General features: G+C 45.0%; 1 protein-coding gene across 1 annotated transcript; it reads left to right on the forward strand.

Annotated features, from left to right (window-relative positions):
- Positions 1-848: 848 nt before the first annotated feature.
- Positions 849-5600, forward strand: Tollo (Toll-like receptor Tollo). Its single transcript, XM_017252237.3, has one exon. The coding sequence runs from the start codon at positions 1372-1374 to the stop codon at positions 5416-5418; it is 4047 nt and encodes a 1348-aa protein (XP_017107726.2). The 5' UTR covers positions 849-1371; the 3' UTR covers positions 5419-5600.
- Positions 5601-12966: the final 7366 nt, after the last annotated feature.

Below are 12966 nucleotides of genomic sequence, written 5' to 3' on the forward strand. Positions count from 1 at the left end.
ATTATTATGATTATGAACTATTTATTTCACCATTCTATTACAAAACTACTAAATTAAAATATATTTCATAGTTTTATCTAAGTGCACTCATATGGAGTGAGTTTTAAGATTTTTAAACGCTTTAGAAACAATAAAGATTCATATAATTAATTTTATTTTATGCTTCAAACTGCCTTATATTAAAGAAAAAGAGAAAGATCTTTAAATATTTATACAAAAATAGGCCATCCCTATAATCCTTGCGACATAATAAAATGTATAGCATATTTTTAAGGATTATATGTTTGCACTTGCTAGATAATCCTTCTTCCCATGGGAAAACAGTTCCTATTCACGTAAAAGATCTTTGATCATGTATTGCCTTACTTTTTGCTAAAATCTTTGGCCCTTAAATCTCTTTGGCCCGGATTTCCACATGTTTTTAAGCCAAGATCACCTGCCCATCTCCCGCGATCTTACTTCCTCGTTTCCCACAGCGTTCCACATCTGTCGTTTGGGAAATGCAAATGCTACCTGCCAACCAAAACACATGCACAATTCAATGCTATTCAGCCCACTGTGCACGGTGGGTTATGACGGTGCGTTGCGTTGCGTTTGCATTGCATGGCTTTTGTTTATTTTACCCCTCGTTTTGATGATCGCTCTAGTTCCTTGGGTTCGGGTTCGGTTCTGTGTGCGTGCTCAATGGGTGCTCAGCCACTCACTATTCACCTACTCAGTCGCTCGCTCGCTCACTCACTACACTCAGCAGAGATGCAGATACTCAGATACTCACCCCGATTGAGTGATTCTCGGCGGCACTTGCTGCTGACCGAAAAGAAATGTGAGCGATCAGTTTTTGAGTTGACTTCGAGCCGAGCGGACGCGAGTTTGTCGTTCTGCGGATCACGAAACCAAAAAAAAAAGTGAAGATACAAAGAAAGAGAATCCAAATCGCCTCGAGAAAAATTTAGAACACGAAGTGGCACAAATTTATCAAAGCAACGCGCTATCGCACCCCCCACTTGGATTACGGTCAACGCGAAACAACTACAACTACAACTAAAAATCAAAACAAAAATAAAAGATATAAAGATATAAAGCTACAAAAAGCAAAGAAATCGAAAAGAAGAAAGTATTATAGCCAGCGAGAAAAACAAGAAAATCGTATTAGATTAAGTTCTGGCATCTTTGATGTTTGGTGTTTCTGTGAAAAGTGGCTATTGTGCAAAGCTACGCTATAAAATATAAAAAGATTCTAATAAATAATACACAAAAACACAAATTTAAAATGGGAAAGAAATAATTAAGGATTGAGAGACCAAAACATAACCCCCGATCCCCCGTTCGAATCAAACCGAAATCGGATCGCGAAACCCATTGGAAGCCAAAATGCTGGCCACCAGTCATATGCTGTACGTTTTGATCGCCACCTGGGTGATGCCCATTTTCGGGGCCGCCCTCAGCAAAACGGTTCTCTACCAGGCTCCGGACGAGTGCCGCTGGTCCGGCGGCGGGGAGCACGACATCACCCTGGTGTGCCACCTGAGAACCATCAACTCGGAGCTGGAGAACACCAACTTCAGTGTCATCCAGCCGCACAACACGGTGCGCCTGCGTCTGGAGTGCAACGATGCCCTCTTCTTCCAGAGCAGCCTTAGTCCGGACAGCTTCAGGTCGCTGGTGGAGCTGCGCGACCTGACCATCGAGTACTGCAAGCTGGGAAACCTCACCGATGGCTCTTTCCGCGGCCTGCACGAGCTCCGGAACCTGACCATTCGCACCCACAACGGCGATTGGTCCACAATGTCGCTGGAGATGGCCTCCAACAGCTTCGTGGAGTTCCGCCAGCTGGAGCGCTTGGACCTCAGTCTGAACAACATCTGGCTGATACCCGATGGCATGGTGTGCCCCCTGAAGTCGCTGCAGCACCTGAATGCCTCCTACAACAAAATCCAGGACATCAGCAACTTTTACTTCAGCGCCTCGCTGAGTTCCCGGAAAGCCAGGGTTTGTGGCTCCACGCTCCAAAGTCTGGACTTGAGCGCCAACAAGATGGTCAGCCTGCCCTCGGCCATGTTGTCGGCTTTGGGACGATTAACGAACCTAAACATGGCCAAGAATAGCATGAGTTTCCTGGCCGATCGTGCCTTTGAGGGTCTTCTTTCCCTGAAAGTGGTGGACCTATCGGCCAACCGGTTGACTTCCCTGCCACCGGAACTTTTCGCCGAGACCAAGCAGTTGCAGGAGATCTACTTGCGAAATAACTCCATCAACGTCTTGGCTCCTGGAATCTTTGGGGAGCTGGCCGAGCTTCTGGTCTTGGATCTGGCCAGCAACGAGCTCACCTCCCAGTGGATCAACGCTGCCACTTTTGTGGGTCTGAAGCGGCTAATGATGCTGGATCTTTCCTACAACAAAATAAGCCGCCTGGAGGCGCACATCTTCCGACCATTGGCCAGCTTGCAGATCCTTAAACTGGAGGAGAACTACATTGACCAGCTGCCGGCGGGCATTTTTTCGGATCTCACGAATCTGCACACCCTGATTCTCTCCCACAATCGCATCTCGGTGATCGAGCAGCGCACTCTGCAGGGCTTGAACAATCTGCTGGTGCTCTCCCTGGATAACAATCGCATTTCCCGGTTGGAACAGCGATCTCTGGTCAACTGCACTCAGCTGCAGGATCTTCATCTGAATGGCAACAAGCTGCAGACGATTCCCGATGCTCTGGCCCATGTGCCGCTGCTGAAAACCCTCGATGTGGGCGAGAACATGATCAGTCAGATCGAGAACACGAGTCTGACGCAACTGGAGAATCTCTACGGCCTGAGAATGACGGAGAATCCCCTGACGCACATCCGGCGAGGAGTCTTCGATCGCATGACCTCTCTGCAGATCCTCAATCTGTCCGGCAACAAGCTGAAGTCGATTGAAGCCGGTTCCCTGCAACGGAATGTCCAGCTGCAGGCCATCCGATTCGATGGCAATCAGTTGAAATCCATCGACGGGCTCTTCACCGAGCTGCCCAACCTGGTTTGGCTGAACATCTCCGGCAATCGCTTGGAGAAGTTCGACTACTCGCACATTCCCATCGGCCTGCAGTGGCTGGATGTGAGGGCCAACAGGATTACCCAGCTGGGAAATCACTTCCAGATCGAAAACGAACTCAGCCTGACCACCTTCGATGCCAGCTACAATCTGCTGACGGAGATTACCTCCAACTCGATACCGAACAGCGTCGAGGTTCTCTACCTGAACGACAATCAAATCTCCAGCATCCAGCCCTACACCTTCTTCAAGAAGCCGAACCTGACGCGAGTGGACCTGGTGAGGAATCGTCTCACCACTCTGGAGCCCAATGCTCTGCGCCTCTCGCCCATTGCCGAGGATCGCGAGATCCCGGAGTTCTACATTGGCCACAATGCCTACGAGTGCGACTGCAACCTCGATTGGCTGCAGAAGGTGAACCGGGAGTCGCGGACTCAGCCGCAGCTGATGGACCTGGATCAGATTCACTGCCGCCTGGCCTATGCCCGCGGATCGTCGCATGTCTCCCTGATCGAAGCCAAGTCGGACGACTTCCTCTGCAAGTACGCCTCGCACTGCTTCGCCCTGTGCCATTGCTGCGACTTCCAGGCCTGCGACTGCAAAATGGAGTGCCCCGATAGGTGCTCCTGCTATCACGATCAGTCGTGGACCTCCAATGTCGTGGACTGCAGTCGGGCCACCTACGATCAGGCCCTGCCCTCCCACATTCCCATGGATGCCACACAGCTCTACTTGGACGGCAACAACTTCCGGGAGCTGCAGAGTCACGCTTTCATTGGACGCAAGCGCTTGAAGGTTCTGCACTTGAATCACTCGCGGATCGAGATCCTCCACAATCGCACCTTCTATGGCCTTCTGGAGCTGGAGGTCCTGCAGCTGCAAAGCAATCAGCTGACGGCTCTCAACGGCAACGAGTTCCAGGGTCTGGACAACTTGCAGGAGCTGTATCTGCAGCACAATGCCATCGCCACCATTGATACTCTCACCTTCACGCACCTGTATCACCTGAAGATCTTGCGCTTGGACCACAATGCCATCACCTCGTTTGCCGTTTGGAACTTCCTGCCCAGTTACCTGAATGAGCTGCGCCTGGCCGGAAACCCCTGGAGTTGCAACTGTGAGTTCATCGACAAGCTGAAGGACTTCATGAACCGCCACGAGTATGTCGCGGACAGGCAGAAGATGAAGTGCGAAACTGTTGGTGGCAACAGCACCCAGCAGATGGCACTGTATCCCGGATCCGGAGCCGAAGCCACCCCCCTGCCGGTGGTGCAGTGCAGCCAGACCCTGCCACTGGGTCTGGATAACAACTACATCTACGCGGAGCAGGCAGCCAGTGGCGGCAATGCCTCCAATGCCACCTCCACCAAGATGATCCTGAACCAGCCACCAAAGCAGGACTATATCCCCATTCTGGTGGCCATACTGACTGGCTTCATTTTCGTTATGATCTGCACCCTGTTGGTGTTTATTTTCCGCCAGGAGATGCGCGTGTGGTGCCACTCGAGGTATGGCGTCAGGCTGTTCTACAATGCCCACAAGGACGTGGACAAGAACGAGCGAGAGAAGCTGTTCGACGCCTTCGTCTCCTACTCCTCCAAGGATGAGCTGTTCGTGAACGAGGAGCTGGCTCCCATGCTGGAGATGGGCGAGCAAAGGTACAAGCTGTGCCTTCATCAGCGAGACTTCCCCGTGGGCGGCTACCTGCCGGAAACCATCGTCCAGGCCATCGACAGCAGCCGGAGAACTATAATGGTGGTCAGCGAGAACTTCATCAAGTCGGAGTGGTGCCGGTTCGAGTTCAAGTCCGCCCATCAGTCGGTCTTGAGGGATCGGCGCCGTCGCCTGATTGTGATTGTGCTTGGGGAGGTGCCTCAGAAGGAACTGGATCCGGATCTGCGCCTATATCTGAAGACCAACACGTATCTGCAGTGGGGCGATAAGCTGTTCTGGCAGAAGTTGCGCTTCGCCTTGCCGGATGTCTCCTCGTCCCAGCGATCGAATGCCGGCGGCGTCGGCCAGGGCTGCCATGTGCCGATCAACCATGCCGCCTACCACCACCACCATCACATCCACCAGCAGCCGCTGCCCCTGCCTCACCCGCCGCACCACCATCATCAGCAGCAGTTCATGCTGCCGCCGCCACCTCAGCAACCGGGTAGCTTCCGTCGCCAGCCGTCGTTGCAACACCAACAGCAGCAGCAGCAACTGCGGGGCGCTAATGCAACACAACAGCAACAACAGCAGCAGGCCGCCCTGCTCATGGGCGGTGGGTCGGTGGGAGGGCCTGCCCCCCAGATGATACCCTTGGCGGGGGGCATCCAGCAACAGAGCCTGCCACCGCCACCCACGCAACCCACGCCGGCGTCCAGAAATCTGCACATGTGAGTGGGGTTACGAGATAAGTAGAAGGGTTATAGGTTAACGGCAAGGTCAAGAGAGTTGGATATTGGAGATGACGATATTTATTTTTTTTTTAACTTATTAGCTTTCTTTCCCCCTCCTCCCTTAAAAAAAAAAAACAAGTTGAACTTCCTCCAATTTTTTTGTTGTTGAGAAAAGGAGGGGAATTGCATTCAATATGCAAATGCAAACGTTTAGCGATAAAAGCCTAGTTACTTGTTAAAATACGAAAAAGAAAATAAGTCGAATGGGGAGAGAACAGGCAACAACCAGAAGATACTTGGCAACAACAAAAGACAACAGTAAAATAGCTGGCGAGCCAGGCAATTGTTGTTTGTTGGCCCTGTTCTGTTTTCTTACGGCCAGCTATTTTCAGTTTCCTGGCTCGCAGCTAGATTCAGAAAATTGATGTTGCATGCAACACACTCACACACACACCAAGCAGCAACACCAACAACCAGTCAGTCAGCAACAAAGGCCCAAAACTATTTCTCTTCTTGCCTGTTTTTCCTCCTTCCTTGTATATTTTTTTTTCTTCTACACATTTTGTATTTTTGTTTTTCTTGGTTCACCATTTTCCCTGTTTTGCAACGTTCCGTCGTTAGTTCATCTTAACTGCTGCATTTTGCTATAACAAGCTCGACGTGTGTAGAAGATACACCCGTGTATCTGTATCTGTATCTGCAGCTGTAAATGTATCTGTGACTGTGACCGAGACTGCGACTGGGACTGGGACTTGGACTGAGCAAAAGGAAAAATAGGCAACGCAAAACACATCACAGAGAGAACTCATGTCTGGCCAAAAGAAATTGTAACAAAAAGCAGACCTTAGACGTTAGACGAGGACACAGACCAAAAATCCCCCACCAAAAAAAAAATAGACCCAGACTGTCTACAGACAGTGTGTTGTTGCAGCAGCTGGACGGGTTAAAATTGGTTTCGGGTTCTGTGTCTTTTTCTTTGTTTTGTTTTGGCCCCTTTGAGCCACAATTACATGTGCTAATCAATGGTATATGGCTGAAACGGAGAGAGCTCAAGATGTGGGAAAATGTAAACAATTGTTTTTAGGATTTTAGCCCTGATAAAGGCCAAGAGGCAGCAAAGCACGCTATGCCTAGATTTGATTAGAAAACCTAGCTTTCTTTCTTTCTTTCTTTCTTACTACATCCCTCCCAGCTAGTCAGAGATTAAGAATTTCCCAGAGTGAAACTTACACGGATGACCTTGTGCTGCCAGAAGGAAAATAATAAAGAAAAGCGTAGAGAACTTCATTGGCGAGTCGAGAAAGTCCCAAGAAGAAAAGTCTCAAGGAAAAGCGTAGGAGAGAGATCAGCACGTGTGCCCGTGCCAGCGAGTTTTCAGTTTTCGGGCCCCGAAAAGTTGTGTTTTTGGCCAATCGACAAGGCCGGTGTGGAGGGAGCAGGAACATGGCACAGAGCTGTACAGATTAGTTTGGTCTTGGGCGATTAGAATCTACCTGGTTGTTCTGTCCCTCCTTGCCACTGCCTCTTTTTATTCCCCTATAGCCATCTCTATCGCAGACAATATCCAGCTCTGCTGCCTTGCCGGGCCAATTTAAGAATGCATTCCAAAAGCAAGAAACCAGAAAACTAGTTAACAAAACACACTACACACGCACTATCTAGATGGATTCACTTGGCTTAAAGTTTAAACTGTAAATAAGTTAAAAATCTAAATGTTAATTCTACGTTAATTTGTTTAATCATTGTGATATTTTGTTTTAGAATTAATTTCTAATTTATGAAGATGAATACCATTTTCCAAGCAACCTATACTTAGCCGTAAGCTTATCCTCATTAGTTAGACTAGTTAGTAAGTTAATAAATCAAAACCTAATCCGAATCCGAATCGAATCCACAACCCCGCCTATAATACAGCCATATTAATTCTATGAAAATAATAAAACTATTGTATATAAAAGAAAAAGGACTGTATGCACAAAAACGAAGCAAAAATATAAAACAACACGAATTATGCAACACGAATCAAACAAATTTAAAACATAAATCGACTGATTACATGTGTACTATACTATACATATATGCATAACCATGCATAAAAATTAATTATGATTTACTTGTCGTTTGTTGTAAATATTGTAACCTACACACGAATATGTATTTTATTTTGTAATTTTATGTTTTCTAGTTTATAGTCAACAAAAAAGCGAAAAGAAAAAGCTAAACACAAAAATATATAAATGACAAAAAATTGATAATCCAAAAAAGAGACTTGATTTTTTATTTACTTTCCCACAGCTCACAGCCCACAGAGCCACAAGTCTGGCCCGAATGATATTATTATTATTATTTTTTGTCTGCCTCTGATAACCCATAAACTATCTCGCCTTGACACTTGATACGGTTTTTGGATACGGAATCCACGCCAAAAGCAGATTCCAATGCCAGCAGCCGCTGTTTCCATGGGGCGATTGGAGTTCTGGTTTTGTTTATGTCAGAGGTGGTGTTCTATTACGGTCAAAAAAATCTACAAAAAAATCGCAAGATAAACACTAAGGGGTATATCATTCCATGTCAAAAAAGGGGTCTAAAAATGTGTACGCTTGCATTTCACTTGGCCAAATTCCAGTGATAGACTTTTCAAGCCCCCCTCGTATTCATTAATCGATTAAAAGACCAACAGCATCCCACGATTGCTCCATTTGAATTAATTTAAAAGACGAAAAAAAAAAAAATTATAGCAACAAAGCCTCCGCCAGCGCCTTCTTGGCAAAGATGCCAAGATATATTCCCATGCATATTTTAAAGATATATCTATATGGCAGTCGTATCTCATCTTTGGAATTGCTGGCTATCGTGTGTTTATACTTGCTGTGGCTGCTTTTATTTGACTCAATGAGCCCACAGCGAAATATTTTGCTTATTTCGCCGATTCTGTCGATTCCGCCGACTGGAGAACGAGTTCGTCGTGGGCTCCCGATGAATGAATAATTTTTATGATCAATTAAATGAGCAATAAAATTGATGGGGCCCCCACCACCGAAACATAAATTCACATTGCTTAAATTAGCAAATTTTACAATCAATCATTAGCGGGCCAACGGAGTTCCAATAGTCTTTGATGTGAATTTTTTTTTTTTTTTTTTGTAGATTTGGGGTGGCAGTAGGATGGGGGCTCAAAATTGTATCTGGGCATCTGGCAGATACACATATGTCTGTGGCCTAACCATTGGAGAAGTTCAAGCTCGAGTTAAACCCTTTTCAATATTTTCTTTTCTCTCATCTCTTGATTCGGTACGGTTCAAGGCAAAAACCTAGAAAACTTTGCAAAAAAACACGTCAAATATTAAAAACTTTTCTTTGCTTTTACTTTCTCTGGGCCATATACATATATACCTTTCACATGTATGTATATGTATATCCCGACATTCACATATATCCCTCCCGCCTTTTCCTTTATTTTATCAATTTTGCCTGTGGGATTTGTTACAAAGTAACGGATGAGTTGAGTGCAGACACCGCCAATCCAAGAGGCAAACTTTCAATTGAATTTTTTTGTTCATGTTGTTTCCTTTCGGGTAAGGAAAGTTTAGAGGCCTTCTGGGGGTCGGGGCTTAAATTTTTTGTTTCTTTTCTGGGAAGGGGTGGGGTTTGGGTTGTCAGGTTTGGGAATGGGCTTGGCACGGGGGGTTCCGTCTGTCATTTGGCATACGCAGCGAAAAGAACTCGACGTAAATATTTCGGTTTACAAGTCAGTTTAGTGTCAAAAGAGATGCCTTTTATTTATAGATTGCCCTTGCCGAAGTTTGGTCTTAGATGGAACTGCAGGTGGGGTTGTCTAACAGGGAGGGAATATGGACTTAAGGGAGGTAGCTACTAGAATGTATTTACTTTTTACATTTTTGTTTTAGGGATAAACATAATTTTAAGAAATACAGATTGATTAAAATATGGTTCAAGTTTGTAGTGACATAGCCCTTGACCTCTTGAACCGCTCCTGTTTGCCCATTTCTCGATAGCCCAGCTTTCTTCGTGGCCGAAAACCTACATCAAAAATTTCCCTGACTGCAGTTTAGAAGTTTTTATTCGCTCTCGTTTCTTTTGGCATTTTTTTGTGCGCCTTTTGCGGGTCTGAAAGTCAAATCAAAGTGCTTGGCCCTGGCTAAAGCTTAGTGCTAATGCCAGAGCCATCAGTCGGAACTTTTTGGCCATCTATCAAAGGCTAAAAGCGAAAGGGAAGTGTGGCCCAAAAAAAATAGGTAAGAAAATGGAAAAATCTGAGAAAAACGTAAAAATAATAAACGAAATAAGGGAAGTCGAAGAAGCAATCTCATTAGGAGGCCGCATCAACACATTCGACAACCAACATTCGGTGGCAGAAATATTTGTGGCATGTGCAACCGTCAATTAGGTAGCCACCCAATCATTGCACCCACCACTTGGCTCATTAGACTCCAAACGAATCGAGAGTCGTAAAAGTCGCCGGATGCTCCCTCGGCTCCGGGTCCCTGTTCTCTGGTCTCTGGTCTTTCGTATAAATAAATATGCTTTTATTGGAAGACGACTACAACTGTTTGCAATAAAAGCAACATTTTTCTTAATTTCCATTTCTTGCTAATTTACCAGCCATAAATTGCCCGCCCGTCTACCCCGTGGGCAGTGAAGTAACCACTGGGATGGGGAATGTTGTGCTGTGTGTTTGGGATTCAATTTAGAGGGATGTGGGCAGGACGGGGGATACGGATCGGATCGGATAGGATAGGATCGAATCGAATCGAGGCGGAGGGGAGAGGTTACCGAAACAAGCGGACCTGAACCGACCGATTCCACGGTAGACACATAAAATTGACTACAAATTATTGCACATTGTCAAAACAACATTGGTTTGCAATTTTCGCGCTTCAACGCAGATGCAAAAAGATAGTCGCCGGGGGGTTACGAGGGGTGAGAGAGGAAATATATATCCAGATATAGTCATGGAGATGCCAACCAACCGAGGGAGGTGGATATAGTAGTGACAGACAGAAAGGAAGAGTGAGAGGTATCGAGCAATCAGGTAGGAGAATTCATTACGTGGATATACTCTTTTTTAATTGCAAAGTTTATTTATTTTACAATTTTTTTTAATAAGAGAATTTCTATGAATTTAAGAATAAATTTATTTTAAAAACATTATTTTACCTTATAAACTTGTTTTTCGAAACCTTGAGCTCTAAACTCAAGTTAGGTCTATGAAACCCCATCAGTAGCTTCTTAAGATAGTCTCGAGATAGTCTCGTAATTTTTCTACCAACTTTGTAATAAAATATTCCCATAAAATAGAGTATTATTTAATAAGTTAGGACCCCTTTGAATATCACTTTACAGTTACCTTTGATAATTTGCGATGCAAACGCTGATATGCCACTGTGAAATGGCAAATGGAAAATGGGTTTTAGGTTTATAGCCAACTACCAACCCCGTCATTGTCGTCATCATCGTCATCAACCGCATCCCAATAGCAACAAGCAGCCACTAGCGGTGCGGGGAGGTCGCTGAAGATATATCGCATATATATGCGAGACATTGACATATTGCCGGCCGATTAATGAGCCCACAAGAACGGGCCCGGACCTGGGCCTGGGTATGGGTCTGGGAGACTGGACCTGGGGAGTAGTGCTGATTGTTTTCATTGAAATAAATGACAGACACCGGACTGTTGACACACGCGTTGAGGGAATATTTGATACCCTGCATAAATAATAATCATTTTCACTTTGCCCCAAAGTTGCAGGTCCTCAAACTCTGACGACTGCGCATAAAAGCAAATTTGTATGCAGTTTATCTTATCGCGATCACGTTGCATCTCTGGCGATGCTGCGGTGTGGCAGGGGCACAGTCTCGGTCTCAGAGCCTCCCAGTCTCCGCCGAATCTCGCGAAGAAGACGCGTAAGTTTCACGTATTTTCATGCACGATTAAAGCCTTAATATTGGGCGAGAGAGACCGAGGGGCAGAGAAGTGGCACAGGTACCAGGTATCTGCAGCTCCTAATTAATGGTTTTGCATCGGCTGCTTATCGCGCCGCACGCATCGGGATCGTCTTCGTCCTGGTCAACGAAAAGGGGCAGGAGATGGCCCGTGAGCATCAGCAGGACACATGAAAAAAAGTAATAACAAATATTTTTTTATTCAAAAACTTAAAACTTTAATTAAAGAACATGTTATCCTTACATGTTATATTATTTCTCAAGCTCCCCTTATATTATTTATTTCTTTTCTTAGAATTTATAAATATTTCTCTTAGTGTATCAAAATCAGCTGCAGGAGCAACCTCATCTGTTGTCCGAGCTTTGCTTTGCTAAGTGTTCGGTGGGGATCTACCTTGGCGGCACCTGATCAAGGCAAAGGAGATCCGATCCGATCCAAAACCGATCCCATCCGATCCGTTTCGATCCCAGTTCGCTCTTCAGTCACCATAAAATATTTAATATTTCTTCTGCCGGATGAATTTTATGAGCTGTAGCATTGCACATTATTGATAATTCGCGATATGAGTGACCGGAATTTTCGTCGGCCTTCCAAGTTAGCAGGGGTGTTGTCAAGTCCCGGATTTCGACCCAACCCCATCTCCCCGTTTGCTGCCATGATGATGATAAGGCAACATTGTTTGGGGTGTTGCAAGTTGGGATGATAAGCATCGAATGGTGGTAAAGAGAAAGCTGCAACAGGAGGCGCTTTTGTGTCTCGACGTTTTAGCGCTCGATTGGGCAACTGGAATTTCTGATCGTGCGCAGAGATCCTCCCTGAAGGTTCTCCTTTTTCCTCTTCTGGTTAGACCCATCTTCAGTTCGGTTAGATGGTCAAGACCGTAATGACCGATAAGGTATGATTTTGTTTTGGGTGAAGCCCATTTTAAATGTTTCGCCAAGAGTATTCCGTTAGATTGCCCAGATAATTAAGGCCAAATTTTGGAACGTGTTTATCGCACTTGTAAACAATGCGTTTTAAATATTTAATGTACACATGCCAACAAAATTAATGTTTAATTATAAAAAGGACTATTTATAAAGTAGGCTAAACATATAGGCTTCTGTTTTTATAATCAAAGTGCGAGTCTGGTGGACTATAAATTAAAATTAATTTAATAATATAATTAAATATATACTTGTTTAAAATTTTGGTGAGAGATCTTCCTACTTTAGATATGCATTTATTTTAAATCTAGAAAGTACATCTTAAATCACACCTCTGGTTTTTAAGATCATTTTTTAAAGCAACTTAATCATACTTCCATTGAATTATCATAAAACGGACATATTCCACTTTTCCCCAAAAAACTTAATTGTCCAACTCCGGTGTTGACTCATTCGGGCCGGACAATTGATTAGCTTTCGATGTTGACCATAAAACCCAATTCATTTAGCCATAATGTTGACACCAAAATGCAGTTAACAGCTTTAACTTTTAACTGGAATTTACTTAAATGTTTCTCCCTCTCGCTTCGATTCGTTTGTTTTGTTTCGAATTTTGAAGTTTTTTATTTTCCAAGAGAATTGGGCCGGCGGAATGCTC

This window comes from Drosophila bipectinata, chromosome 3L, assembly GCF_030179905.1.
Source record: "Drosophila bipectinata strain 14024-0381.07 chromosome 3L, DbipHiC1v2, whole genome shotgun sequence".
In the NCBI taxonomy this organism is placed as follows: Eukaryota; Metazoa; Arthropoda; class Insecta; order Diptera; family Drosophilidae; genus Drosophila; species Drosophila bipectinata.

What these genes read in the sequence shown, in the direction of transcription:
- Tollo (XM_017252237.3), top strand. Translation starts at nt 1,372, where the DNA reads ATGCTGGCCACCAGTCATATGCTGTACGTTTTGATCGCCACCTGGGTG.